The following is a 26956-nucleotide window of genomic DNA, read 5'->3' as shown; positions in this document are numbered from 1 at the left end:
GCACAAGATAAGATACCCTAGGAATAACCTTTATAGAGCCTGAACAGTCCCCTGATTCTGTCTGAAATGGAATTGACTGTGGGTGTTTAAAAACCACTGTTTCCTGATAAATTTCCATGGCAAACAGATCCTAACTTCAAACACAAATGGTTGTGGTTACTCTTAAGAACATTGGCGATGTGGGAATGTTTCATGAAGGTGTAAGATTTGTCTCCCTGTGACTAACTCTGTTCCTGTAATGCAGATGATTCAGCCTTGTGGTCTTCAAAAGATTTGTACGTTTGAACTATGTTCTTAAATATTTTCACAGCCTTAAGAATTTGTTGTCTAGCTTAACGTCTCCTCGGTGCCAAAGGTACACTGTCTGCCCGGTGATTTTGGCTTTTGAACGGAAATGAACTAGCTCAAAAACAGTTTCAAGAGTTAATATCCAGTCCTGGTGCCCGACAGTGTATTTTTCCTGTTGGTCTACCTCTAAACACTGTGCAAAAGCATAATGGATAGTTTCCATGTGTACTATAGCCTGCCAAATGGCTTTCCCCATCGCATAGATTATTTCTTCACCACCAGGAGCCTGGGGAAAATTTCAGTGAGAACAATCCATTTAATGGGGTTTTCTGTGGCCACCATACAGAACAGCTGCTACAAATAAGCTGTTTAATGGAGCTTTGCAATGGCAATGCAATTCTGAGATCCTGAGAAATGAAGGGTCCCCTCTGCTCCTAACTACAGAGGAAGTGAGTTCAGTTCCTAAATCAACGTCTTACGAATTTTGTCTCATACACTAGTCCAAAATCCTGCCTCATTGTTGAGTCTCCTACTGATGCAAGGCATGCACTTCATACAAGGAGTATGGGCAGCAGAGATCTGGATGAGATCAGTGGCTACAGTCACTGTGGGAAAGACTTTAAAATATTTTTGTTTTGTTTGGCATTTTAACATCTATGAATAAGCGAGCCTAGGATAATTGTTATCCACTATGCAGTTGACTTTTTATTTTATGTTACATTTTTAATGCTATAGCATCAGAGGGAACTTTTAAGCTAAGATTGAGAAGTGAAAAAGTAATGCAGCCTATACAGTGGAACCTCTACTTACAGACGTAATCAGTTCCGGAGGTCCATCCGTAAGTCGATCTAGGTCGCTGGTAGAAGCGCCGTTGGGCGCAGGCGCATTCGGCGGCAGCGTGCTTTTGCACAGGTGCAAATCGCAGCAAACCCCGTATTTACTTCCAGGTTTGCTGCGGTCGCAACTTGGATCGGGCCCAAGTAGAGGCGGTCGTAAGTAGAGGTTCTACTGTACTGACTTTGGAATAAGCCCCAATCAACTTGGTGGAATGTACTTCTCAGCAAACATACAGAGCAGCAGGTTTTCACTCGATTCATCTATCTATGCAGTCCTGTATCTGCTCATCAGAAGCACATCTTACTGAGTTCCATAGGATTTAGGATTGCAGCAGATATGTACAATAATCTGCATACCTTGGATGCTTTGAAAGACTTGGGCCAAATTTTTTGGCATAGTGTCATGGGCATTCTTATGGGAAAATATGACTGCTACCATCTTTTGCCAGGGTTTTGTGTGCAGAAAAATACTAGTAAGCTATAAAAATGTGGATGTCAGATTGTATGTTTAGCAACCCTTTCCTTCTCAACTGTAACTATAAATGGGCGGAAATTGAATTTCTTGTAAAATGAAAGATTTTAGTGTTTTCCATTCGTGCATGAACTAAAGGTATTCGGTACTCCCACAAAAGCTATGACTGCTCTTTGGTCACGAGAAAGTGTTTCCTAATCCTGCAGGTTGGCAAAAGTAAGTTAGATTCATTTTTAGAAATACAGATTCTAGCTGTTCCTAAGTCTCTGAAGATAATAGTATTTGATCTTCAGAAATGCCGACTAGGGTGGAGTTTGGTGTAATACCACTGCCATTGGTAACCTTTCAAGCCCCTTATTACAGCATATGCAGATTTAATCTTGATAGGGTTGGTTTTCTTTTTCTCCTTTTTGTTTTGTCACTCAACAAGATGCTTCACCATTTTTCTAATACAGCCTAATTCTACAGTAAAAGAAAGAGCCGTTGCTAGATTGACAACACACCCACTACTGAAGACAAAAATTGCCAATATTAAAGGTAAGCCAAAATTTGCCCAGCTAATCTTCGTACACTGGAGCATGTACAGCTTTAATAACAACAACAACAACAACAACAACAACAACAATATCATTGTCCTAAGCTGCTGTGTCTAGGCATTGATGACCTTCTCAAACTGAGTATTTGCAATAGTCGAGTAAGCTAAATGTATTGTATTCTGTGTACCTGAAATAATGGGAGAGAGAGATCTCAAAAGCAGTGCATCTACAGATGCCTAGCACGCTCATAAGCCAAATGTTTCTGGGTGTGTCTTAAGATTTTCAGGGCTATTCTACAACCATGTCCACTATTGCACGTGAGTATTGTTACTCATACCAGCAAGTTGAGGGGTTACGCCGACTCATAATAACCACTCTTGCTATTTCCATAGTTGCTAAACTAGTGAAATTAAACAATGATTCAGGAGGTTCTGGTAGAACAATGACTGCATACTGTTAAAGCAAGACATGTGCAGTTCAGTTTTTACTTAAAGGCTTTAAGAATGAGATCTTCATGAACTGTTTAAGTCTGTGTGTGATTGAAAGTAATCTCACTATGCTCAGTAGGGCCTGTGACTAAATAAGTGTGTCTACTTTTGCAGACAATTTTTCTTGGTAATTTATCTTTTCATCTTTTTTTTCTTAGAGCACTGAAAAAGAAAGGGTCTCTAATTCCCCCACCTCTGTCTTTACTCTGTTACTTGGAGAGACTTGGGGTTTTGCAGCCTTGAATCACTGGGGTCATCTTTAACTTCCTTTAAATTTTTCAGTTGTCTTTCTCCAGTAGCTGTAAGAATATGCTTAAGTGCCTTCTAATACCTTTCTAATTAGGTAAAGAGTTACTAGCTTTCAATTTTACGCACACTTACCCATGAGAAAGTCCCATTGAATTTAATGAGAGACTTGGGGCCATCCCATGGCATAATTGTCACCGGGAGCCATTGAGTAAAAAGTCCAAATACTCCTGCAGTCCTATACTCCTGACTACCTTTCCAGTGCCTCTTGGTGCATGGTTCAGTGAACTGGATGTAGAATCCAAATTGTGTGGGTGAGAAGGCTTCCTATGTCCTATAGCAGACATAGGACTCAGCTAGACGGGTAAAAAAAAAAGTGATTTATATGTGTTGGGTGTGCGATATAACATTGTGCCACCAGATGGCGATGTGGAGCCCCCTTTTTCTCTACCTGCTTTCCCTGTTTAAATTTACAACGCTTTAAACTGAAACGCTTCTTTGATGTGCATAGATCCAGGCTTAGTAGTGGGTATGACTTGGGCACACTTGTAAAGGTGTTGGTCAGATGCCTTATACTTGATGTAAACATATTCCTCTAGAAAACTGCCTTCCCTAACACAGACCCTGTCTGGGCCATGTATTCTCTACCCCCATCGTTCAGCCTGGGCACTGAGGTCCAGCTCCAAGGGCCTTCTGGCGGTTCCCTCACTGCAAGAAGTGAGGTTACAGGGAACCAGGCAGAGGGCCTTCTCAGTAGTGGTGCCCGCCCTGTGGAACACCCTACCATCAGATGTCAAGGAAATAAACAACTATCTGACATTTAGAAGGCATCTGAAGGCAGCCCTGTTTAGGGAAGTTTTTAATGTTTAATGCTGCATTGTGTTTTTAACATTCTGTTGCGAGCCGCCCAGAGTAGCTAGGGAAGCCCAGCCAGATGGACGGGGTATACATAATAAATTATTATTATCCTCTGCCTGCTACCAGGGACCCTCTTCACATGAGGTGCCACAGAGAAAAATACTGTATTTTTCACTCTATAAGACGCACCAGACCATAAGACTAGTTTTTGGAGGAAGAAAACAAGAAGAAAAATATTCTGAATCTCAGAAGCCAGAACAACAAGAGGGATCGCTGTGCAGCAAAAGCAGCCATCCCTCTTGCTGTTCTAGCTTCTGGGATAGCTGCACAGCCTGCATTCGCTCCATAAGACATACACACATTTCCCCTTACTTTTTAGGAGGGAAAAAGTGAGTCTTATAGAGCAAAAAATACGGTATATTTTATTCCACCACTACACTATGTGGCCCCACTCCACCACCCACCACAATGAAATGAGTTCGCTTTAGAACCCCTTTTATCATTTCTGTGTTTTTACCATTTATGCTGCATTATTTTTTAAAAAAATCTTGCTTTTTTTTAGCTGCTGTAAAAGCCTTCAAAGATGCGAGACAGAAGCCAGCAGGACCCATTTCTTCAGAAGAGCATAAATCGGAAGAACAACTTACCAAACAATCTGAGCTAACCCAGCATTCCAGTAGCAGTCTACATAAGAAAACAATTAAACAAGCTGGAAACCAAGACAAAATAAAGGTGAAAGAGAAGCCAGGCTCTGACATGGGAAAAGAACAAATTTGTGTGAGAGAGAAGCTGAAAATGGCAGACGGTGAGGAAATACGCCTGTTGGGTGATGTTACAGTGCAGGCTGCAGAGCATCATAAATTAGCTGCTCAGGCTCAAGCAGAAAAGTCAGTATATTCCGAAGTTACAAAATGTTTGGATGACCTCCTGAGTAGAACAGAAGTTGATTCACCTGATAGAGTGACAAGTGAGGAAGCTGGAATGGAGAAGGAATACTTTGATGACAGCACTGAAGAGAGATTCTATAATCAGTCTTCTGGCTCTGATGAAAATGATAGCGACGATGACTTCTTCATTGGCAAAGTAAAGAGAACGAGGAAAAAGAAGGGAGCAGCTGATATTTCATTCCCTACAGACCAGAAAGGCAAATGCATCCAGCTCAAAAAGGGCTTGCAGTCTGACACAGCCCAGGACACAGATGCAAAAGGCCAAAATCAAAGCTCAAAAACAATGAAGCTAGAATCCATGTTTTACTCTTCACTGTCAGAAACAAATAAGTCCAAATCAGTGAAAAGGTAAGCCATCAAAACCCTCAATCTAGTTTGCAAACTTTTTGGACAAATGTTTTCACCCTTCAAATGGCTTACATGCTGTGAAAAGTCTTTGCATATTTTCTGACTAGCCTCCTCTGTTGAGTCAATTTTTGCATTAGACTTGCCCTAGAGGAGCTGCCATGGGACGCGGGTGGCGCTGTGGGTTAAACCACAGAGCCTAGGACTTGCCGATCAGAAGGTCGGCAGTTCGGATCCCCGTGACGGGGTGAGCTCTCATTGCTCGGTCCCTGCTCCTGCCAACCTAGCAGTTCGAAAGCACATCAGAGTGCAAGTAGATAAATAGGTACCACTCCGGCAGGAAGGTAAACAGCGTTTCTGTGCGCTGCTCTGGTTCACCGGAAGCGGCTTAGTCATGCTGGCCACATGACCCGGAAGCTGTCTGCAGACAAACGTCGACTCCCTCGGCCAATAAAGCGAGATGAGCGCTGCAACCCCAGAGTCGGCCACAACTGGACCTAATGGTCAGGGGTCCCTTTACCTTTAGAGGAGCTACCATTGTCAGATTCAATAGCTTTAAGGAAGTCATGGAAACTGAGCCTTATTCACGATCAGACTGTGAGCTTGGCTTGGCTATCAAACCCCATTTATGCAGAGCGAGTGAAATTCTTAACTTCCTCAACTCCGTAGACCAACTGACAAGTGGGCAGAGTCACTGCTTGTCAATCATCTGATGTAAAAATGATGCCCAGTGAATAAAGTTGGCCTACAAAGGTGGGGACAGAGAAGTCCCCATGCAGGAATGAACACTCACTCATCAGCATATAGAAAACAGGGTTCAATGTGACTTTCATCAAGGAAAACAGCCACATCTCTGCCTGACCTCCACCTCATGTCGCATATAATGTCAGGTGTGGAGTAGATGGGTGTGGTTTGGAGAAGGTTGCCTTGTGGGACAAATGAAGAGGCCTGGCTGGCCATATTTGGCCCATGGCCAGAGGTTCCCGCCCCAGATATAGATAATTCTCAGGTCTCTTTATGTGCTTTTGGTTTCACAGATATCACATGTCTTGACTTCTAAAAATATCACTTTTTTCTGTTCTAGAACTGTAAAAGACCACCTTCCCAGAAGTAAAGCAAAAGGTAAGTCAAGTTGATGTTGCTACTTGCATTCATGCAGCATCAGAACAAAATCTCATTTTGTATTTAAACTGTAGCAGTAGTTTTTCAAATGCATTTAATTGAATTTTTTTTAAAGCATTGTACTTGAACTTTATAGAGGCTTTTAAATTTTCAGTTTTAGGAAGGACATTTTTACAATCTAGGTTTGTACAGCGAATTTTACTAGCCCTACTCAAGGTCAAGCAATTGCTATGATTTTACTGAATATTGGAATAATGTGCTATCCTTGTTTTCATATTTTCCAAAAGGGTTTATAAGGCACAGGAGTCTCATTTTCATATTTTATGAAATTTCGGGAGGAATTCAGTGTTGCACCAAGAAGATCATTCCGCCAGGGAAAGAAAGCACTGTGGCTTGTCATATGTACCGTATTTTTTGCTCTATAACACTCACTTTTTCCCTCCTAAAAAGTAAGGGGAAATGTGTGTGCGTCTTATGGAGCGAATGCAGACTGCGCAGCTATCCCAGAAGCCAGAACAGCAAGAGGGATTGCTGCTTTCACTGCGTAGCGATCCCTCTTGCTGTTCTGGCTTCTGAGATTCAGAATATTTTTTTTCCTTGTTTTCCTCCTCCAAAAACTAGGTGCGTCTTGTGGTCTGATGCGTCTTATAGAGCGAAAAATACGGTAATAATCCCCTTCTCTCTCTCTCTCTCTCTCTCTCTCTCTCTCTCTCTCTCACACACACACACACACACACACACACACACACACACACGACACTGTTCTGCAAGTTCTCTCTGCCCCACCCCAGTGCCAATTTGGGCCTCTGATGGCCCAAAACTTTACCAATGCTGCATAATTCAGTACTGTTTTATATACAATCAGAAGAAATTACTTTTGAAAACCACATATCTCTGTAGCATATTTTGAAGTTTTGCTTGTCCTCCAAAACTGCATGAAGTTCCACTGTGCATTGGCATGCCTGGAAGCTTTCCATAAGATAATTAAAAGAATGCCAGTGGCTTCTGTTTAATGTGTGAATGTAACCAGGTATGTTGCGTCATAAATATATAATAAATAATAAAGCAGATAGGATAAGGTGAATCCTGACTTGTGCTCAGTGGAACTCTTCGATCTTCCCATATCTTTCCCAGATGCCCCCTCAAATGCTGCTCAGGAGGGATGGGAGACGTTCTGAAACACCATCAGAGGTGGTGCTGGGGGCTACACAGGGAAATTACAGCTCTTTGTACAGTCATACTTCGGGTTAAATTTTCTTCAAGTTGAGCGTGTTCGAGTTGCGCTCCACGGTAACCTGGAAGTAACGGAGCGCGTTACTTCCGGGTTTCGGCGCTTGCGCATGCGCAGATGCTCAAAATGATGTCATGCGCAGAAGCGGCGAAAAGCGACGCGCTTGTGCGTAGACGTGCCATCGCTAGATACGTTTACCTCTAGATGCGAACGGGGCTCCAGAACGGGTCCCGTTCGTATCTAGAGGTACCACTGTATATTGAGAAGTCTACTGCATCCTAGGTGGGAAATATCCTATCTGTTCGCAGAAGAGCAAATCTGGATCCGACTTCTTATCTCTGAGGGACCAACTAGAAGCTATATACCTGTATGGTGTGCGAATTGTCGATGCTCTTAATGTTCTATGAATTCTTGTGCAGGTTTTGAAAGAAACGGTCCACAGAAACAGATGTTCAAAGGTTTGAGTATGAAGCAAGGTATTAAGAGAGAACAATTGGAACAGCCACTTCATCCTTCCTGGGAAGCGAGCAGGAAACGTCGAGAGCAAGTATCTCAAATTACAGCATTCCAAGGGAAAAAAATTAAATTTGAAGACTAAGGGGGTGTTATTTCTTAAGGACTCTCTTCTTTTCCTCCTTTTTTATCTCATCTGTTGACAACTTGTTGACACAGCTGTATAAACTAAAAACAGACATTTCATTTATAGATTTCCAATATAAATGTAATATATAAAATAAATGGTTGATTTTGAAGTTGTTCATTGCAAGAGGCTTTTTTCTATAGAAACTATTCTGCACTTGTCAGGAATAGCTCCATTTGCCATGTTTTTAACTTCTTAATGGGAACTTGCATGAAAGATCATGGGTATCGACAATTGGTGAAGATGCACCTCTTTATCCGGGCCTTAGATTCAATGGAATCCTTTTCCTTCTCCTGCATGACTGTTCTGTGCTCCTGTTTTGTTTCTTTGCCATTGGTTGTTTTGTGGTTTTATTTTATGATTTGAATGCAAATTGTACTCGCTTACATCAAGACATTTTTGTAACGTTTGGGAACCATTCAGTGAAGGGCTAGCTAGAAGTTCAAAAATAATAGGCCTTTGTGGAAATCCCATAGGCAGAAAAAACATTTTGCTGTACATCATTGTTGTTGTTTAGTTGTGTCCGACTCTTCGTGACCCCATAGACCAGAGCACGCCAGGCACTCCTGTCTTCCACTGCCTCCCGCAGTTTGGTCAGACTCATGTTTGTAGCTTCGAGAACACTGTCCAACCATCTTGTCCTCTGTCGTCCCCTTCTCCTTGTGCCCTCCATCTTTCCCAACATCAGGGTCTTTTCCAGGGAGTCTTCTCTTCTCATGAGGTGGCCAAAGTATTGGAGCCTCAGCTTCAGGATCTGTCCTTCCAGTGAGCACTCAGGGCTGATTTCCTTCAGAATGGATCAGTTTGATCTTCTTGCAGTCCATGGGACTCTCAAGGGTCTCCTCCAACACCATAATTCAAAAGCATCAATTCTTTGGCGATCAGCCTTTATGGTCCAGCTCTCACTTCCATACATCACTACTGGGAAAACCATGGCTTTAACTATACAGACCTTTGTTGGGAAGGTGATGTCTCTGCTTTTTAGCTGTACATCATAGGATCTTGGAATTGTAGTTGGAAGCAACCCCAAAGGTAATCTGGTCCAATCCTCTGCAATATAGGAATCTCAACTAGATCATACATGACAGATGGCCATCTAGCCTCTGCTTCAAAACCTCCAAGGAAGGAGAGTTCACCATCTGTTGTGGGAGACAGTTCCACTGTCGAACAGCTCTTGCTGTCAGAAAGTTCTTCCTGATGTTTGGTCGGAAACTCCTTTCTTGTAACTTGAATCTATTTGTTGGGGTCTTAGCTTCTGGTGCAGGGAAAAAGAAGCTTGCTGCATTGTCCATGTGACAGCCCTTTAGATATTTGAAGATGACTATCGTATATGGCAAATTATACCATTACACCTTGGTGGTGTTTTGTTGCTTATTAAGATGCTGCGGGGCTTGGCTGTTTTTGCTTGAAATGTCAGAGTTTGTATTAAATTACTGGAACAAATGTATAAACAGAAACCACTGGAAAACAGCATGTGTCTTGCAGTGTGAATAACTGACATATGCTGTCCAGAAAAGGAAGACTCTACATCAGAGGTCAGGAACCTGTGTCCAAATGTTGGATTCTAGCTCTTGTCAGCCCCAGTCAGTATGGCAAATGGTCAGGGATTATGGGAGTTGTAGTCCCAACAACATTTGGAGGGACACAAGATCACCATTCGTGCTCTAAAGGAATGAATCTGGTGTTAGATCATATATTTACCTCCTTAGTACAGTGGTACCTTGGTTGTTGAATGGCTTGGGTCCCGGTTTGCAAATGTTTTGCATAAGCCGAACGTCCGACGCTGCTTCCGATTGAGTGCAAGAAGCTCCTGCAGCCAATTGGAAGCTGCGCCTTGGTTTTTGAACGGTTCTGGGAGTTGAACGGACTTCCGGAACGGATTAAGTTTGACAAGTTACCACTGATCTGTTAAAGTCAGAATTTTGTATCTATACTGTCCAATGGTTTCATTCATTTGTGTTTTGATATTCTGAGATTAGAAGGGCATTTGACTGAATTGAATGTCATCTATTTTCAGATCAGTTAATTCTTTTGGTTATCTAGAGTGCATTAATTGAAAAAGTAGGGTGAAGTTGTTTGCTTATAATACTGCAGGATTTGTCTTTTACATCCAAAAGAAATTATTTTCATATGGTCCTTCATTACTCTTGGGATTCAAGCTACGTCTTAACAAGCTGTAACTATTAGTGGCTCCACTGCTTTAAAAGCCTTTCCCCATTTTACATGCATGTTGGAGAGAAAAATATTACATAAGTTAATGCTAGCCCAATATTAGGGTTTCCTATCCCTTTATTATTTAGTCTCTCATTTTCCTAAATTTACAACTACACAACATGCCCTGAATCTCTCTAGTTGATAAACATCTTTCCATTGGGTAAAAACAAGTTGTGAATGGCTAAAGAAAACTTGCACACTACATACAAAGTAATAAGATAGCGCCTTTTCCTGTTTTAGTTGAAAATAGAGAAACTTGAAAACTTCATAGCTTGGGTAGCATCTCTTTACATGTCTCTGGACTGCCAAGAGTGCTTAGTTTTTCTTGGCAATTGATGAACAGGAGAGAATTTCTTACTGCTATAACTTATGACCCTAGCAGTATTCCTATGGGGTGTCTAGCACATCAAAGCATTTTTAAAAGTGCTGGATTTACAGCAAAGCTTTTGATCTAAGGAACGAGCTATGTAGACTTTGTCTACATAGGAGGGCAATACCAGGTGAATGTAAATCGCATCTCTTGTTTTCTTCTATTCAGATAAACCAGTGTTTTTAAAACTGCAAGACATACAGAGACGTAGCACCAGTTGAAAAGCACCAATATAGAAGGAAAATTTAGCAACCTTAAAATACATTATTGAATGTTTTTGTTTAGCGGCGTTTTGAGTGCATGGAGGACTAGGATTCCATTGTGGTCATACTATATTGATACAAAAGTCTCAGTCTTATACTGTATTGTATTTTGTAGAAATAGAAACATTCTGAACTCAAGGATACATTTGAACTCAAAGTAATTTTCCAGACAGGCTTACTAAAATGGTGATACAGGACAATAAACTAGCCTATTGAAGACCCGTTGACTATCTGGCTAGTCTTGTGGCATGAACATCACTGTTATTTTTATCCTATGAGCTTTGTCCCATAATAATTTTGTCATAATGCATAATTAGTAGCATTTTTACAAGCTTTCCCTCTGAAAAGTAGAGGCAGCCCTCTTATAGTCTGTTCTCCAAGCTCGATATGGTCTGTTAGCTATTAGGATTAGCAAACTTTCTGCTTATATAATTTTCTTCATCCATGTGTGATGACTTCTGTAAACTCCTTTAGCTCTCTTAGGTTGACCCTCCTTTCCCTAGCAGGGTAACTACAAAATTATCTAAGGTTTGCATCTGAAGTATCATGTTTGTATTTTTTAGAGAATGAAATGCTTCCCCCATACAGAAGAATGATACAATCATGTATATAGAGATTCCTCTTAACCTGTAAGAAAGATTTTGGTGAAAGCTGGAGAGACGTTCTGAGCATTTGAAAAACAAATTTATTCAGGTCATTTTCACATAAATCTGCAACCACGATACAAGAATTAAACAAGAATATGGAAGTGCAATGAAGAAAACAAAGCTAGTGTATGAATAATTATAAATAACTTCTCAGAGAAAGATGCAAAGATTTTAAAAGCAAGGCTCTTTGAAAAAAATAATGAAGTAAATATTAGAATTCCTTGCAAGAAGTTAGAGTGGCTCTTCACTAAATTTGTAACATTTGGTTGCTTATAAATTTCCTGACAGAAAACTGTTTATTTCAATTCAAGTTAAAATATGTAAGCACCTTTGTAGTATCTGGAATGTGAAAATGATGTTTTTGATGTAAGGCACAGGGTAGACCACTTGTAAGAGTATAGTACTTCAGTTATCTCCAACTAAACCTATAGGGAGGTACAAAAAGGGTGACTGGGGGGAAAATCAGTTTACCATTAAAAATCCCTTTCATCTAAATGTGAAATATTTGAAATAGAAACATTTTCTGTGCTATAGTCCGAATAAGGGCCTGCCAAAAAAAGTGAAGAAAATCTATCTCTGTGTCATGCAGCTGGAAGGGAAAAGGATTAGTTTCTCGCAAAAAGATGTAGCCCATTAATTCCTCGTGTGTTCCAAAAACCACAAGAAAATCTTCCAAGCTGCCATGAATCTTCATGAATTAGTACCTTTCTTTGTTAGAACTGATCTTGGCAAAGTGAATCTTGGCTGAGGTCTGAATCCAAAAGTGTCAGATATTCCAGTTCACATCATATGTAACAGCAGATAACCTGCTTCCTTCCAATAAATGAAAACACAATTTTGTAACTGGAAAAGCTGCTAAATGTGGGATAGTGGTCCTACGAAGTTGCTCGGCCCTATTCCTTGAGATGCCATCGTCATTCCATCAGCTTTCCTGATTCCCTTCTCTTCTCAGTTGTCACTGGCTCCCCAATACCAGCCCAGAGTTTTTCCTGCTGCTACTAAAACATGTTTAAAAAGAAAGAAATTTTTCTACATATAAGCAAGCAAGGCTGCTAAGACATGTATCATGTGGATAGTTACAGATAGGTAGCCGTGTTGGTCTGTCGTAGTTGGGGGGGGGGGAAATTAAAAAATTCCTTCCAGTAGCACCTTAGAGACCAACTAAGTTTGTTATTGGTATGAGCTTTCGTGTGTATGCACACTTCTTCAGATACACTCAAACAGAAGTTGCCAGACCCTTATATGTAATGAGAGGGTGGTGAGGGGTATTACTCAGAATGGTGGTGGGAATGGGTGATTGGCTGATTGGTGTGGTAGACCTGTTGACAACTGTTAATGACTGCAATTGGTCTTACAGGAAAAAGCAAGGGGTGAGATGGCTAAAAATAGCTTTATCGTGTATAATGAGATAAGAATCCAATGTCTCTATTCCAACCAGGTCTCTCCATGGTTTTAAGTTTGGTATTAAGTTGCAATTCAGCAAGTTCTCTTTCCAGTCTGTTTCTGAAATTCTTTTGCAATAAGACAGCTCCTTTGAGATCTTGTATAGAATGTCCTGCGAGACTGAAGTGTTCTCCTACTGGTTTCTCTGTCTTGTGATTCCTGATGTCCGATTTATGTCCATTTATCCTTTGGCATAGGGTTTGGCCTGTTTGTCCAATATAGAGAACTGAAGGGCACGGTTGGCATTTGATGGCATACACAATGTTAGAAGTTGAGCAATTAAATAGTCCTGAGATGGTATGTTTGATGTTGTTGGGGCCAGTAATGGTGTTATTCCCACCACCCTTCTGAATAATACCCCTCCCCATATAAGGGTCTGGTGACTTCTGTTTCAGTGTATCTGAAGAAGTGTGCATGCACACGAAAGCTCATACCAATAACAAACTTAGTTGGTCTCTAAGGTGCTACTGGAAGGAATTTTTTTATCATGTGGATAGCAATTGTTGTTGATGTATGAAAGGGTGTTGCTTGTGTTCATGTGTGATACTGGACATATTACACATGGTAGGACTGGTGATTTCAACATCCACCAGAGCTATCCAAGCTAAGGGGAAGGCACTGGCAAGCAAAATAGGCAGAAGCAGTGGTGTGGATGACAAATTTTTGTTTAAATTTGCAAAATAAATTGTACGAAAAGTGGAGGAGCTTGAGCGTCTTCAAGACAATCTGAAATGCATATTCCAAGCCATTAAACATCTCCAAGAAATGGTTATTGAAAATGTCCTTATATTCCCCAAGCTTAATGTATATCACTTCTTTCATATTTAATGTATGGAATGCACTCAAAATGCAGCAAGTTTTAGTTCTAACAGCTAAAATCATGGCCAACAACTGAATATTTATAGGGCCTTTCAGCAAGCTAGTAGTGGGAAGGAAGACTCCCATCTGCTAGAAATTATTTCACAGTTTTGGGAGGTGGAGAAACCCATCTATTTCACTTTAGCCAAAGGAGGAATGATTCTTCTACCTCTAACAACCAATTTTCAATTTGGAGTTATGATTTTCTTCACTTGAATTATTTACAAGTTTGCCTGTGGAATCCTGCATATGGCAGGTATTATCATATAATACAGTACTGCATTATTTAGTATGCAGCCTACTGAATATCCTGCTAGTATGGTTTTTTAATATAAAAAAGCCTTCATTCTTTCTGACTGCCTACAAGGTTTAAAACACAGTATTCATGGAGAACATCAATTAGCTCCTTGTGAATCAGTCTTTTAAGCCTTGTTTTGTGATGCTACCAAACTATATGACTCCTAACCTTTTTTTTTAACCAATTAAAGTTTGCACTAAATAATGGAATATATTGAGAAATTCCACCTTTGTAAATAGACTTATTTTTTCTGCCGAGTGTATAGATCAGCTTTAATCCAGGTTACCCAAATTCTATTAAGGGAGAATAGTTTTTAAATAATCGTAATTTAAAATCTTTAGAGCTGTACGGAAAAAAAGAAGAAAGTGTGCAAAGCAATCTGCAGCAAACATTGGAAATGGGTAATTCACTATTTCATATTTCTTCTGAAAAAATGGCTTGTCAAAATATCAATAGGCATCTGGTTTAAGAAGATACTTGCCCGCTAATACGTCTAAAATGCAAATACTTTCATCTGAAAAGGTGTAATGAATAGCCATTGCTATACATGAAGCATGAACAGTTCTTAAAAAGTGAACAATACATTTTGTCCCAAGGATAGGAAATTATCATGCTGGGTGTTTAGCTCTGTTGGAAGTTTCATTTCCCCAGAGTTTGGTCCAGATTTTGCCCCATGACCACTGCTTTTTCCTCCTCCTCCTTACTCTCAGTATTTATTATATGGCTGCAGACCAAATAATTGTGAAATTAGTTCCATGACCCTTTGGACACCACTGCCCTGGCCACTTGCCACATAGCAATAAACCTCCAAAGAAAATGAAAATGTAAAAAGCATTGTTTTGATATGGAGGGGTTGGAGTCTGTTGTTTTTTTAACACATTTAAGTAAAATGTGTAAGATTCCATTGGGCATATATGAACCTAAAGTAACTCTTTGAATCTCAGCCTCTTTGAATATCCTTAAGCTCATTGTTCCTTAAGCTCATTCACAAATAGCGTACTGATTTTCCAGTAGTCAGAGAAAAGGCATTTCTGTGAATGGGTTAAAACTTCCTGTAGAATTTGAAATACTGTATATAAAGCACCAATCTTTCACTGTCCTCAAAAAGTTGAACACATTAATTGAGTGACAACATTCATTCTGAAGGAGGTCTTAATGCTTCAGAGTCATTAAAATTCTTTTTGTATATACTCTGGTCCTTTTTTCGTTTTCGCTTTCAAAAGTTTTTACATCCTGTCTCAAGTTTATAAAATAATTTCACCTCAAAACCTTGGGCACCGTTGCATAAATTTTCTTTCATCTTAATACCTAATAAAGAGAAAAGAAGCAGTTGTTAAGTATAATATACATCAAGACAAAAGTACTAAATAGACCTTCAGATATCGTCGCTGGATTTAAAATTTAAGCAACATTAGCACAACACTTTTCCTCTGCTTAAACTGCTCCTATTGATTAACCTAAATAAGATTCAGTAAAAGGCAAATCACTATTGACTGTGTCCTTGCACAGGTCTCTAACATTAACAAGTCTTGTTAAGAGTTTAAACACTCGTGCACTTAGACAACATTTCATTACTTCCAAATGGAATTGTGCCAGATTCTTAAAGAAAAGGGGCTGTTCCCCGAACGTCCTTTTAAATTATTTCTTAGCATAGTGAGAAGCTGTGACAAATTCCTCTTGCCGCTCTGCTAATGTCACTGTTGACCTCTTAAGAATCCTGCTGTTCTAGCTCTTGGGCTCTTAGAAACTCACACTTGCAAGAATTCATAAAAGCCTGTTGCGAGGCCTCTTAACTTGTTGATTCTGTAAACCAACTGCAACTTTGGGCTAGTGCTGACAAAAATAAGTTCAGTGGGTTTGTTTGAATGAATAAATATAATTGCCTATTCTTAGGCTAGTACTGGTGCTGGTGTTCTCTAGAATGCGTTTAATAGCTCGTTCCTTAATGCAAGCTGAAGAATAAACATGGATATTGGAACAGGGGTATTAAAGACAAACGTTGCATTGTTATATATAGATGAGCTCATGCTAATTACTGAACGCCAGAGTTGCAACTTCCTCTGAAGCACAGATCCCCACCCACAACAGATATCTCCATGCAACCATGTTAACAATCCTATCTCCCCAGGCACACATTTACATGGAAAAACAGCGAGACCAGATACAGTGACTCCCATAACTGCTAGGGAAAGTCCTGTCCAAAAGACCATTGGCAGTGCTATCAGTGTCAAACATAATCCATCTATTTATGCAAGTGTGGGCCTGGACGATGGACCAGACCAACTGTATATGGGCAATCCCCAAGGGGCTTGGTAAAACTAAAGTCAGCTTGGATTCGTTTGAACTTCCTTAGCAGTATCAGGAAAGTGGTGTGAGCCAGAAATAACAGCTGACGCTTGCTAAGTCCTACTGCTGTAGGAATGTACAAATCCCTTTAAATCCTCAAAACAAGATTTCTAAAGAAGTATTTCAGAAAGAATCTGACTTGAGTGTCTTGCACTGGCAAGCAATTCAACACTTGCGTTACTCTTAAGTTCATTCTAGGCCATTCAATCAAATAGATTTTATGAAAAGCCAAAGGATAAAGCACATCATTTCACTATGAAGAGGTTTGAATCTGAAAGTAAAACAACCAAGTCTAAGAAAAATGATACAAACTGGCCATGTTCATACATTATGATAAACCATGGTTAATGATTTACTATCAACACTAAGATTGTTACTACTTTGCTTCCCTGCGTCTGTATGAGTGGGAGCAACAAACTCCAATTCCTGACCTAGGATTACGCAGGAAGCAGGGATCATGTTACAAATAAACCAGGATCAAACCTCAAACTAGCCATGGTTTGATTGGAGTAACGCAAACCATGGTCCTTGATCTATATGTAACACTGAGCCAGGGATTGTGTTCACAGTAACTATGATTTATTGTGATATATGAAAACAGCCATTGTTACAATGACAGGAAGGGAAGCATGCATTTTATAGAATGAGCCTTTTTAGTCAATAGCACTAAACTACATGTTAGCATAATATGCACATAACTCAGAATCACACAATTCCCCTCCTCCAAGACATTGGAAGCATCTGCTCTCACTTTTAACTTAACCATAGTTCCCCGTTACATTTGAACTCAGGAATTCCAATTGATTTAAACCATGGTTTGTTCAAACAAGTGATGGTCATAAGCCATGGTTTGATCCTAGCTTGTTTGAACAAAGCCTAGTTTGAACTAGCCATTGACCCCTGTGATATGAAAAGGAACTCTGTTAGTTTAAAAGCACAAATGAATGCTTCTTGAGCTCATCATTCTACCAGATAAAAGGAGGGATTATGTGACTTGTCATTATGTGGTTGAGATAAGACCAAAAAGTCTCATTTTATAAAATACATGCTGCGCAACACATTTTTTGAAAGACCATAATAATGTGTCAATTTTTGTGTAAAAATGTGTAAACAGGAAATTACTTACGGTGAAATTGTGCAGCCAGACGCATATGCATGGTGACCTGTATAACGGATATCGCAGCGCACTACATTGTTGGAGTAGTCTGATTCTGGTACCAAGTAGCTCGGGTTTACACTAACCTGCAAAAGAAATGCATGCTGTACTTTGCAAGTTCATATGTTGATAATTATTATTATTATTAACTTTAAAATGTAATTTCCATACCTTTAAGATGTAATTTCCAGGTTTAACATCTGTGATATCAATCCATTGGCAGTCTATGTCAGCATTGTATGTGTCGTAACACCCAGGGCTCAATCCCTAAAATTGAAGTGTAGCAGGATAGTGAAGTGAAAGTCTTAACTTTCTTTTATATATATGTAAGTACAATGTTGACAAATGTCAAAAAGCTTGCCTAGATAGTTAGCATTTCTCAGTGATTCATGACACCTTACTGTCACCATTAATTCTATCAAAATGATTGCTTTCCTGCTATATAAATAGAATGACCCTTATAGAAAAGGTCTAAATTCTAGCAAAATAATTTTGCCTTCCAAAACAAACAAAAGATCCAGCATTTTCCCATTCCAAAGCAAAGGAGCCATTTTCATGAAAGACAAGGGTATCAATGGCTGCTAGACACAATCACTATATTCTTCCCCCCACTATATTCTACCCCCCAGTTGTTGCAAGTTACAAGGACAGGACCTCCTTGCGAGCTTCCCATTAGGGTAACTTGGTAAAACGAGACTTAGACTCTTTTCATGTCTCATTGTTATTTTGCTAGATTAAAAGGGTGGATTGACTTTAGGAAACATATTTTTGTCCTGAAATGACAGCTCCCCTTAAGCCATGAACTCACAACCCTTTGGGTCTACGTAATGTGTGCGGTTCAGTTCCTTTCCCTACCCTGAAATCATTCTGAGCTGTGCCTGGCTGCCCCTACGAAAAGTACAATGTTTTGCCACAGACTGTGTGTCACTTGGCAAGGGCTGCAGCGAGAAAGCTCATGGGTATACTGAGAGCTGGCAGCTATGCACATTTTTTCAAAAAAAAATAGGATGCAATCTTCATTTGCTGAGGAAAATACTTTGCAGAGAGCACAGGTCTCAAAACAGCGGATGAAGCCGCAAGAATTCTAAAAGAATTCATATTAGCAATCAGATGCTATAATACTTAAGAGACTCAGCTAGCCAGTTTGCAGAAAAGTTGGGAAAGCATTCCAGGACCTAAATCTGTAGGGGCTTACAAGAAGGTAGTTGCCAGTTGCCTCTAAACTTAGTTGTTACTCCTTGCAACCAGTACAGGGATCAGAGCTGGAAGATATCTCAATGCATTGTCTGAAACTGGTTTGAAGTTCAGACTGCGATACCGGTTTCAACGTCATTATCCAAGAGGTGGCATTTCTACATCTCTCTGTGAATACTGAATAAAAGACCTTAGTAAGAGCTTCTTGTCTTTCCATTACTGGCAGCCTGCCGTGAGGGAGGGGGAACAGATTCCCTGAAGCCTATATGGTGCTGTTGTTTCAAGACTGATGTTTGAAATCCATCTATATTCTGACAGCAAGAGATGAAAAATGATCAGCGACTACCTTACCTGCGTATGTGCTGTACACGCATACCTTCTATAGTATCCATAATCGCAGGACGTATCTTCAAGACAAAAGCTTGCTTTGTGTCCTTCAGCTACTCTCCTTTGGGAGCTTGCTTCAAGCAAGTCATAATGGCTGAATTCATCCATACTGTGGTAGTGTCTGTTAAACCACAGGCAAACTTTTTTATTAAGTGTTAACCCAACAACCATAATAATAATAATAATAATAATAATAATAATAATAATAATAGTGGCCCAGCAAAACAACGTTGGCATAGAGCCTTACAATCGCTGTTTATTATTCTAAACTAATGGGCTAATATTTTGTTGCCCTATGATACTGTTCTTCATATAGTTTCATTATTCAACAATTATATTACAAATACAGCTCTTGAGAGTAAATTGTTGCATAGCATTTAGTTTGTTTAAAGACTAAGCAAAATTGTTGTTCCAAAATTTCCTGTTGCAAGAAGTAGGAAGCACCTAAGTGTCTATATCGGAGTGTCCAATTGTTACCCTTGAATACTGTTCATCTGAATTAAAAATGCTTACTTTGTATACTGTAAATTCCAAGGATACTATGGATTCTGATTCTTTTTCTATCAGTGGCCCCCAAGTATTTACGCAAAATATTTTCATATTTAAACTCCACTGTGTTAAATATGTTCTAGTTTTACACACATTGCCTTATTATGCTTCTGATTATTCATTAGTCATATTGTGAAAGGCCTGTTCTGTTGCTACATTATATTTCTCACAGTAGAGTAGCTGGAGGGGAAATAGATTCAGGTAGGTAGCTGTATTGATCTGACGCAGTCGAAATAAATTAAAAAATTGTGCAGTAGCACCTTAGAGACCAACTAAGTATGTTCTGGGTATAAGTTTTTCTGTGTGTGCACACTTCTTCAGATACCTTCTTGTGTGCATGCCCAGAACATACTTAGCTGGTCTCTAAGGTGCTACTGGACAATTTTTTTATTTATTTGGAGGGGAAATAGGTTAACTTTAGACAGCCACCTCAACGTCTTCTCTCCGTTGTATTTTCTTATTGTTGATTCCAACAGAAGATGGAATCAAGCAACATGTTTCAACACATATGTCCCTCTTTGGGTCTAAAGCTGCCTTTGCAGGCCCTCCCAAGCTGATGTGAGTTGAGGTACCAAACATCTGGGGGTAACAGATTGGCAAAGGCAGGTCTAAAATCAACGAAGGTGATATTTGCCCTATGTGTGGCCTAAGCAGCTGAAAACCAAAGGCAACCTTCTGTTGGACGGCAGTCTTCAGATCACAGAAACCATACCTATATTAGCACATCTTTGAATCCTTCCCATATGCAGGAAATGCTCATTGAGTTAAAGAGCTCAGATACCAACATCACCTTGAGTCGACCAATTTCACCCACCTAACATTTCCACTGATTACTGAGTAAGTATGTTCTGAATGTCCCAAATGTATACACCGAAGATGAACAAGTTACGTTTTCCATCACATTGGAATAGCTCCTATTTATTTTCTACATTGGAACTTCGGTTTTTGAACGTCTCGGAAGTCGAACGTTTCAGTTTACAAATGCCAAAAACCCGGAAGTAACTGCTTTGGTTTTCGACTGCTTTTCGGAAGTCGAATGGCTTCCGTTTTGAGTTTTCTGTAAGTAATTACTGCTGGAATTGCATGCTTTGGTTTTCGAATGTTTTGGAAGTCGAACGGTCTTCTGAAATGGATTACGTTTGAAAACCGAGGTTCCACTGTATTCCTAAAGCAGGGTTGTAAACTTGAGTTCAGTGGGTAAGGGTTCAACTCCTGCTATTTTCTGCATGGCAGCAAGAGCAGGGGAAGGGAGTGGAGTGCTGGAAGCCACATCACAACAAACAAACAGCAAGGGAACATAATTGGAAAGTACCAGACTGAGCCCTTCACTCACTGATGACAACTGTGCCACTCCCAAGAGTATCGTGGTCTGCTTGGCAAGAAATCCGAAGTGCCTTGGTTTTTCACTCTCTGGGGGAATCTCAGAAGCATTCTGTTATCATAGTCTCTGACATCCGACCTGTAAGCTGAGCTGCAAATATGTAAAACATACATGCGCATGAAATAGGCTTGAAATTGCTCGTTAAACACACGTTGCCTTATGGTGCGACATTTGTATTTATTATAGTTGAAACGATCTCTTGGGGATCTTTAGAGAATGCAACATAACGAGAGCTGAAGCTGCTTAACAATGTCCAATGCGGTATATATCAGTGTTTTGCCTTCTCTACAGACCCTCTCAGGTGTTAAGATCAGCAGAGGGGGCCCTCTTGGTAGTTCCCCCACCCCTCCTGTGAGAGGGGTAGACTGGGAGATGGACTTTTCTATGGCAACTCCTAAACTGTGTAATTACCTCCCCAGAGAGGAAGAAATCTTCATTGTGCAGTTTCCATTATATGCTGAAGATGTGCCTCTTTACCCTGACCTTTGATACCTGAAATATGTATTTTAGGAGCCACCCTATTCTATTGACTTATTGTTTTAACTGATTTTAATATTGTATTATTAAATTGTGGAAACCTGTCCTGAGACCTCATGGGTGAAAAAAAAATAATTTACTATTGTTACTACTACTACTACTACTCCATTTGCTATTAATGTTTACGTTTGACTCCTTTTTGATTATGCCCAACACATGCCTAATTGATGAGCATAACCAATTCCTCTCTTCAAATCAGAGGAAGTATGCATTATTTTGATAAAATATTTAGGAAAATATTTTAAAAAAACTAAGAAGTAGTAGGCCATGGCTGAAAGTCAGATAAAACATATCCCATGCCTACTTTTATTTACTGAAGTTTTTAACTTCACTTGTTGGTGTCCTATGAAAGGTGGATTTTCTGTTATTGAAATAGACCAAAATTTGCTTTGTGTACTGGACCACCAAGTCCAAATCTTTTACCAGAATTTTTTTGTGTCTGCCGAGTCAGAGAAGGTGTTGATTCCTCTTCCTGCTGATCATGTCCATGTGATCTCCACTTCCTTCCTCTCCTGCCAATTTCAGCAGAGTTTCTATATTTCCCCTTTAAAATGTCAACTAAGAATATGATGGAGTTGTGTAACATTAGCTAGCTATTTTTCTATCATCCTCAAGTACAAGATACTCTTGAATCAATTTGCTAGCACTACTGCAAGTGTAAAAAGCATACTACCAAATCTTGGCTGGCATAGCGATGAACTAGGTAATTTTGAGAGGCTGTTTTGCATAACAACATTCCGTCAGATCTAAAATACATTTTTTTATATTAGTATCCTCACAGCCTCATCTTATGCATATTTACAAAGAAGTCCCACTGAGTTCAGTGGAATTTTCTCCCTAGTAGATATGCATTGGTTGAAAAGCCATGGAATAATAATCATAATAATAATATTCAGAAAGTAAACGGTTTATTAAGAGCTGATTGCAAATTGCAATTATCAAATAGCAAGATTTTGCCTTTTTTAAAAAAAAACAACTTATTTCACAATTTGTAAATGATGTGTTCAAGGGGGACTTGTTTTCAAAAATTAGCGAAGCACTGACTTAATGAAAAACAGGCACTTTTTAAGGCAGTAATTCCCAAACAATAAGGGCATGGAAGCCTTGTAGTTTGGTCATCCAGCTCTCAGCAGAGGGTAATAGAAACAGTATGTTTCATCAACTGGAATGGAAGCAGAACTCTCTGCTACTTATGAAATTAACTCCTCTTCCCTCTCGTTAAACTGCCAGTGTGACATTTTGACTTTTTTGTCAGCGTGTCCTGAACTGTGATGTAAAAGCAATGTTGTGGTTCCACACAAAGTTGGTCATGCTTTGGTCCTATTGAAAGCAACAGCACTTTGTAAGGTAATAACAACCAACTTATCCCGCCAATTTCAACGTGACATTCTGAATCTAATCTGGTGGGTGCCTCTTTTACAAACCCTCGTTCTAACACTCCAGATCTTCCCATCAGATTCAGTTAGGAATCCAGTGTCAACATAAACCAAGGGGCAGGAGTGACTCCTGTTTACCTTGCTAGGCAGTTCTCTTCAGCGGCGCACCTCAGGTTGTACATGGAAGTCCTCTGCACATAAGTGGATGCTTGGATGTAGTACGGATCTGGTACCAAGTCTGGGAGACCTGCAGTGCATCATGCCACAACACACACACACACACGGAGGGGGGGGGGAGAGAGAGAGAGAGAGAGAGAGAGAGAGAGAGAACAGATCAAGCCCAGAACATGTTTGCATTTTGCCTATCTTAGAGGAGTCACAAACTAAATCTTCCTAAACACTACATACAATCCATATCTCTCACATCCATGGCTGGTTAACAAGAATCAAGAGTCGTTTTTCTCAAGATCAAAAGGGGGGGGGGGAATATGAATAGACAACGTGCCTTGCAGATTGGCAGATACTGTGAAACACAGCACTCTCCAAAGCATTTTTTCTCATAAATCTTCAAGGCATTCTTCCCCATAAGGACACCAGCTGAGGAGTACACTTAAGTCTGCCAGATCAAAATACCAGAAATGTGTCCGACACTGTGGAGCTTTGCTCTTTGTTATATGGACCTGCAGCTATGCCGAAACAATTGACGCTGGCCATCCATTAGGCAGGTTGTGGTTTGAATTAACCCCGTTCAAAGAGCCTGAAGATGAAGGGCATCTTCCAGCCTTACTTTAAAGCAAAGAGACAGAGCATTGGTGCAAGTTTCCTTTGTTCTAGGAGTGGAGAAATTTGGGGGCAGGGGTGCCATAACCATAAGGCTCCTTTCTTCAAAGTGTGTTGTAGGGGTCTTAACTGATCCAGGGTTCAGCCCCAGCAGATTGTGCACAGGACTGGATTTAATATTAACAGTGCCTCTGAGCATGCACAGAGAGCTTTTTTGATGGCTGGTGAGGGGCTTGTGGGCTGGAGTTAAAATGTCAGTGTTGCAGTAGGACAGAACTCCACTCCCTCCAGCATAAAGGAAATGAACCACTGCTAAGATAACAGAACTTTTGTCCTGAAAAACCTTCCCACTCCAGCGCTCTGCGCAGAATTGTAGAAGTTGATTTGTGGATTGTTTTTTTTTTTAACATTACTTTTTAAAGTACAGAGAAACAACCCTTGTTGAAAAAAAAGTTTCCGGTGAATAAGGGATATTCTCGTGCAATAAGTTCCAGGCTGACAACAACGCAGACACGGTGAGGGGCAAAGGGGGAGGGCTGGAACCAGATGGCGAATAATGGCAGTGGAGCCGGCCGCCTTGCCAAGCGCTCCGTGTTAAACGTGCCGTCTGGCGGGGAGGGCAGGATTTGCCACGTGGCTGCGTCGGGGTTGGGTTATTATTATTATTAATTTAATTTATATACCGCCCTATACCCGGAGATCTCAGGGCGGATGGCAGAACAAAATGCAAAATATATAATCGAAATAAAAACAACGACTCAATACCCGCTCCCCGCCCCCCCAAAAAACCCACCGCGTTTTAAAAGGGGTGGTTGGGGTTTTTTTCGGAGGGCGACTGCTGTTGGCAGAGCAAGCGACCAACTCCACGTTTAAGTCACTGCAGGGGCGCATTTCCTCGCCACGTTTTCTCTCCCGTGGCGTGGCGAACTGCGCGCTCTTACCGTACTGGAAGTAACCGGTGCCATAACCGGGCCGCTGTCGGCTGTCGGGCCGGGGCCGCTCGTACGTGTCGTAATAGTTATAGTAGGGGTTGTCGTCCGAGTACTTGTACGGGTTGTAGGGGTCATCGCCCACCATGCGGTCTAAGCCGCGCGCCCGAGGGAAGTTGCTCAGAGGAGGCGCGCCGCTGCTATTGCCCGGCCTGGAGGGGGCGCTGGCGAGGGGCGCTCGCCGAGAGCTGCTGCTGGCAGCGCCGTCGGCCCCGCGCCCCCTGTCGCCGGCGGGCTGCTGGTAGCCGGCTTGGAACCAGTGCTGCGCCTCGGGTCTCCGGGTGGTGCCGTCGGCGGCGACCGCTTGCGCCCTGCGCGGAGAGGTGCCATTGCCCCGGAGGAGCAACACGTGGCCGCCGTGCGAGGGTTGCTGGCTTGCGCGCCGTCGAGGCGGCTGGTACTGGGAGCCCACGCTGAGCAGGCTGTATAGCTGCCCCTGGTTCTCCCACTGAATCCTTTGCCTCCACACGGCCGGCGGCGGCGGGTTCCTTGGCTGAGGCAGCGCGCCCGACGGCGCGCACAGCAGGCAACTCCAAAAGACGCACGCCTGCAGCTGGGCTACACGGAGCAGCAGCGGCGGCCGGGTGGAGAGGCGCATAGCGGCGGCGAGTGGGGTACCCCTTGACACCCCTGGGTCCTGGAAGGACCGTCGAGCCAAACAACAGCCCGACGGCGAAGAAGCAGCTCTTGCAGGCGCCTGGGCGCTTTCTTCGTACACAGGTGGCAGATTTCCCCTTTGCAGCAAGCTTCCCCTCTCCTCCTCTCCAAGACTGCTAAAAGGAATGCGCTCGGCGCGGGACTGAGCGAGCCGCCTCTCCCTCTTGCTTTTGCTGGTGTCTGGAATGAAGCGGCAGCGGAGGGAGGGAGGGAGAGGCGGAGGGTAGGTGGGTGGGAGGAGATGAGGGCTTTTTAAACTTTTCTGGCACGTTCGCAAAGTTACACAAGCCCATTCTGGCAGGCGGCTCCTGCGCTGTTTGTTCGCGTAATGCGCTTCGAAACGTGCCGGCTCCACAGTTCCAGGTCCGCTAAACAACACAACAACAGCAATCCTCTTTTCGCATCTCTGCCTCTCCGTCAGGCTTCCAGCCTCGTTCACCCCTAAGGCTGCGTTGCCACCTTAGACAGGACCGGGCGAGACGGGGCGGTTGGTGAACCGTTATTCTTCTTTCATCTGTTGCTGAAGGGGCTTCAACGCGTTACAGTCGAGCTCAGTTGGGCAAACACAGTCATGCGTTCGAGTCCCCAGTTGGGCAAAAGATTCCTGCATTGCAGGGGTTGGATTAGATGAGCCTCGTGGTACCTCCCAAATTCTATGATTCTATGATTACAGCCTAACAGGATAGCCCCTCTGGAACTGGTCACAGACACACACACGCGTGCACACACATGGATTTGTGAATCTGTCTGTGCTTGGCTACCCAGGATTTAAATACAGGACCTTGCCATTCAAACACATTCATTTGGAGAGGATCCGTAACTTGGCACAGAGAAAAAGAGAGAGAAGAAGGAGAAGACCTGAAGTACAGGACAAAGAATACAGGACGTAGCGTTTTACATTGAAATATGGAGCAATCTTGTATTATACAGGGCAGGGCAGGTGGTAGCCCTGCGCTACCCGTGGCTCTGATGGCCCAGAGAGACAGGACCAGACAGCTTATCTGCTAGGCGCTCGGTTCAGCAGGGGTCTCCCTCTCTCCACAATCTGCAGGCACCTCGCCATCCAGGGTTAACTGCATGCAGGCCTTTCGCTTCACGCAGACAGCTCAGGCTGCCAGGTGGCAAAGGACTGCCAAAGTATGCAGAGAGAGAGAGAGAGAGAGAGAGAGAGAGAGAGAGAGAGAGAGAGAGAGAGAGAGAGAGAGAGAGAGAGAGAGAGAGAGAGAGAGAAATGTTATTAGATCATCAGCCCAGCTAAAGAGACGAGGAAGCAGGGTAAGGGAGAGACGTGGGAGATGGCTCCGGTGAAAATACTTCCCAGAAAACATGTTTTGTTTCATTCAACTGGAGCTCTGGCATGGGAAACTTGGTGGCGGCTGCAGGGTGAAAAGGGAGGCGGGGTAATGCCTGTAACGCCCTTTTCATTATAGCCCAAATCCTCCTCAAATAAACTCAGGCATACCAGGTTTTGTTTTCCTCTCTCCGAGTCACATGATGAGAAC

At 41.7% G+C, this 26956-nt stretch overlaps 2 protein-coding genes across 4 annotated transcripts in view; one reads left to right on the top strand and one right to left on the bottom strand.

The window, feature by feature from the left end:
- Positions 1 to 8123, top strand: part of SRFBP1 (serum response factor binding protein 1) — a 43271-nt gene extending 35148 nt beyond the window's left edge. For both annotated transcript variants that reach the window (XM_081930709.1, XM_081930710.1), the window contains exons 5-8: positions 2052 to 2133; positions 4287 to 5019; positions 6101 to 6138; positions 7789 to 8123. In XM_081930709.1, coding sequence (XP_081786835.1) covers positions 2052 to 2133; positions 4287 to 5019; positions 6101 to 6138; positions 7789 to 7967 — 1032 coding nt within the window. In that variant the 3' untranslated portion in view covers positions 7968 to 8123. The remainder of the gene's footprint in view (positions 1 to 2051; positions 2134 to 4286; positions 5020 to 6100; positions 6139 to 7788) is intronic.
- Positions 8124 to 11518: 3395 nt separating this feature from the next.
- LOX (lysyl oxidase) lies at positions 11519 to 25889 on the bottom strand. Of its 2 annotated transcripts, XM_081930715.1 has the most exons (7): positions 24750 to 25889; positions 23167 to 23275; positions 21068 to 21205; positions 19150 to 19306; positions 17776 to 17871; positions 17575 to 17690; positions 11519 to 15410 (listed from the first exon to the last, which is right to left on the bottom strand). In XM_081930715.1, the coding sequence occupies exons 1-7, from the start codon at positions 25393 to 25395 to the stop codon at positions 15404 to 15406; spliced, it is 1269 nt and encodes a 422-aa protein (XP_081786841.1). In that variant the 5' UTR covers positions 25396 to 25889; the 3' UTR covers positions 11519 to 15403. The 2 variants fall into 2 exon arrangements, with proteins under 2 accessions (XP_081786841.1, XP_081786840.1); XM_081930714.1 differs by lacking the exon at positions 11519 to 15410 and having other exon boundaries at positions 17556 to 17690; positions 24750 to 25662.
- Between the last annotated feature and the right edge of the window lie 1067 nt (positions 25890 to 26956).

This window comes from Podarcis melisellensis, assembly GCF_964234715.1.
Source record: "Podarcis melisellensis genome assembly, chromosome: 11".
NCBI classification, from domain to species: domain Eukaryota; kingdom Metazoa; phylum Chordata; class Lepidosauria; order Squamata; family Lacertidae; genus Podarcis; species Podarcis melisellensis.
Note: the sequence above shows the minus strand (reverse complement) of the source record. Positions and strands in the feature narration are given on the sequence as shown.

What these genes read in the sequence shown, in the direction of transcription:
- LOX (XM_081930715.1), bottom strand. Translation starts at nt 25,395, where the DNA reads ATGCGCCTCTCCACCCGGCCGCCGCTGCTGCTCCGTGTAGCCCAGCTG. An exon ending in CACCGGTTACTTCCAGTACG is followed by an intron (nt 23,276 to 24,749) that starts GTAAGAGCGCGC and finishes GATGCACTGCAG; the next exon opens with GTCTCCCAGACTTGGTACCA. An exon ending in CGTGTACAGCACATACGCAG is followed by an intron (nt 17,872 to 19,149) that starts GTAAGGTAGTCG and finishes CTTCAATTTTAG; the next exon opens with GGATTGAGCCCTGGGTGTTA.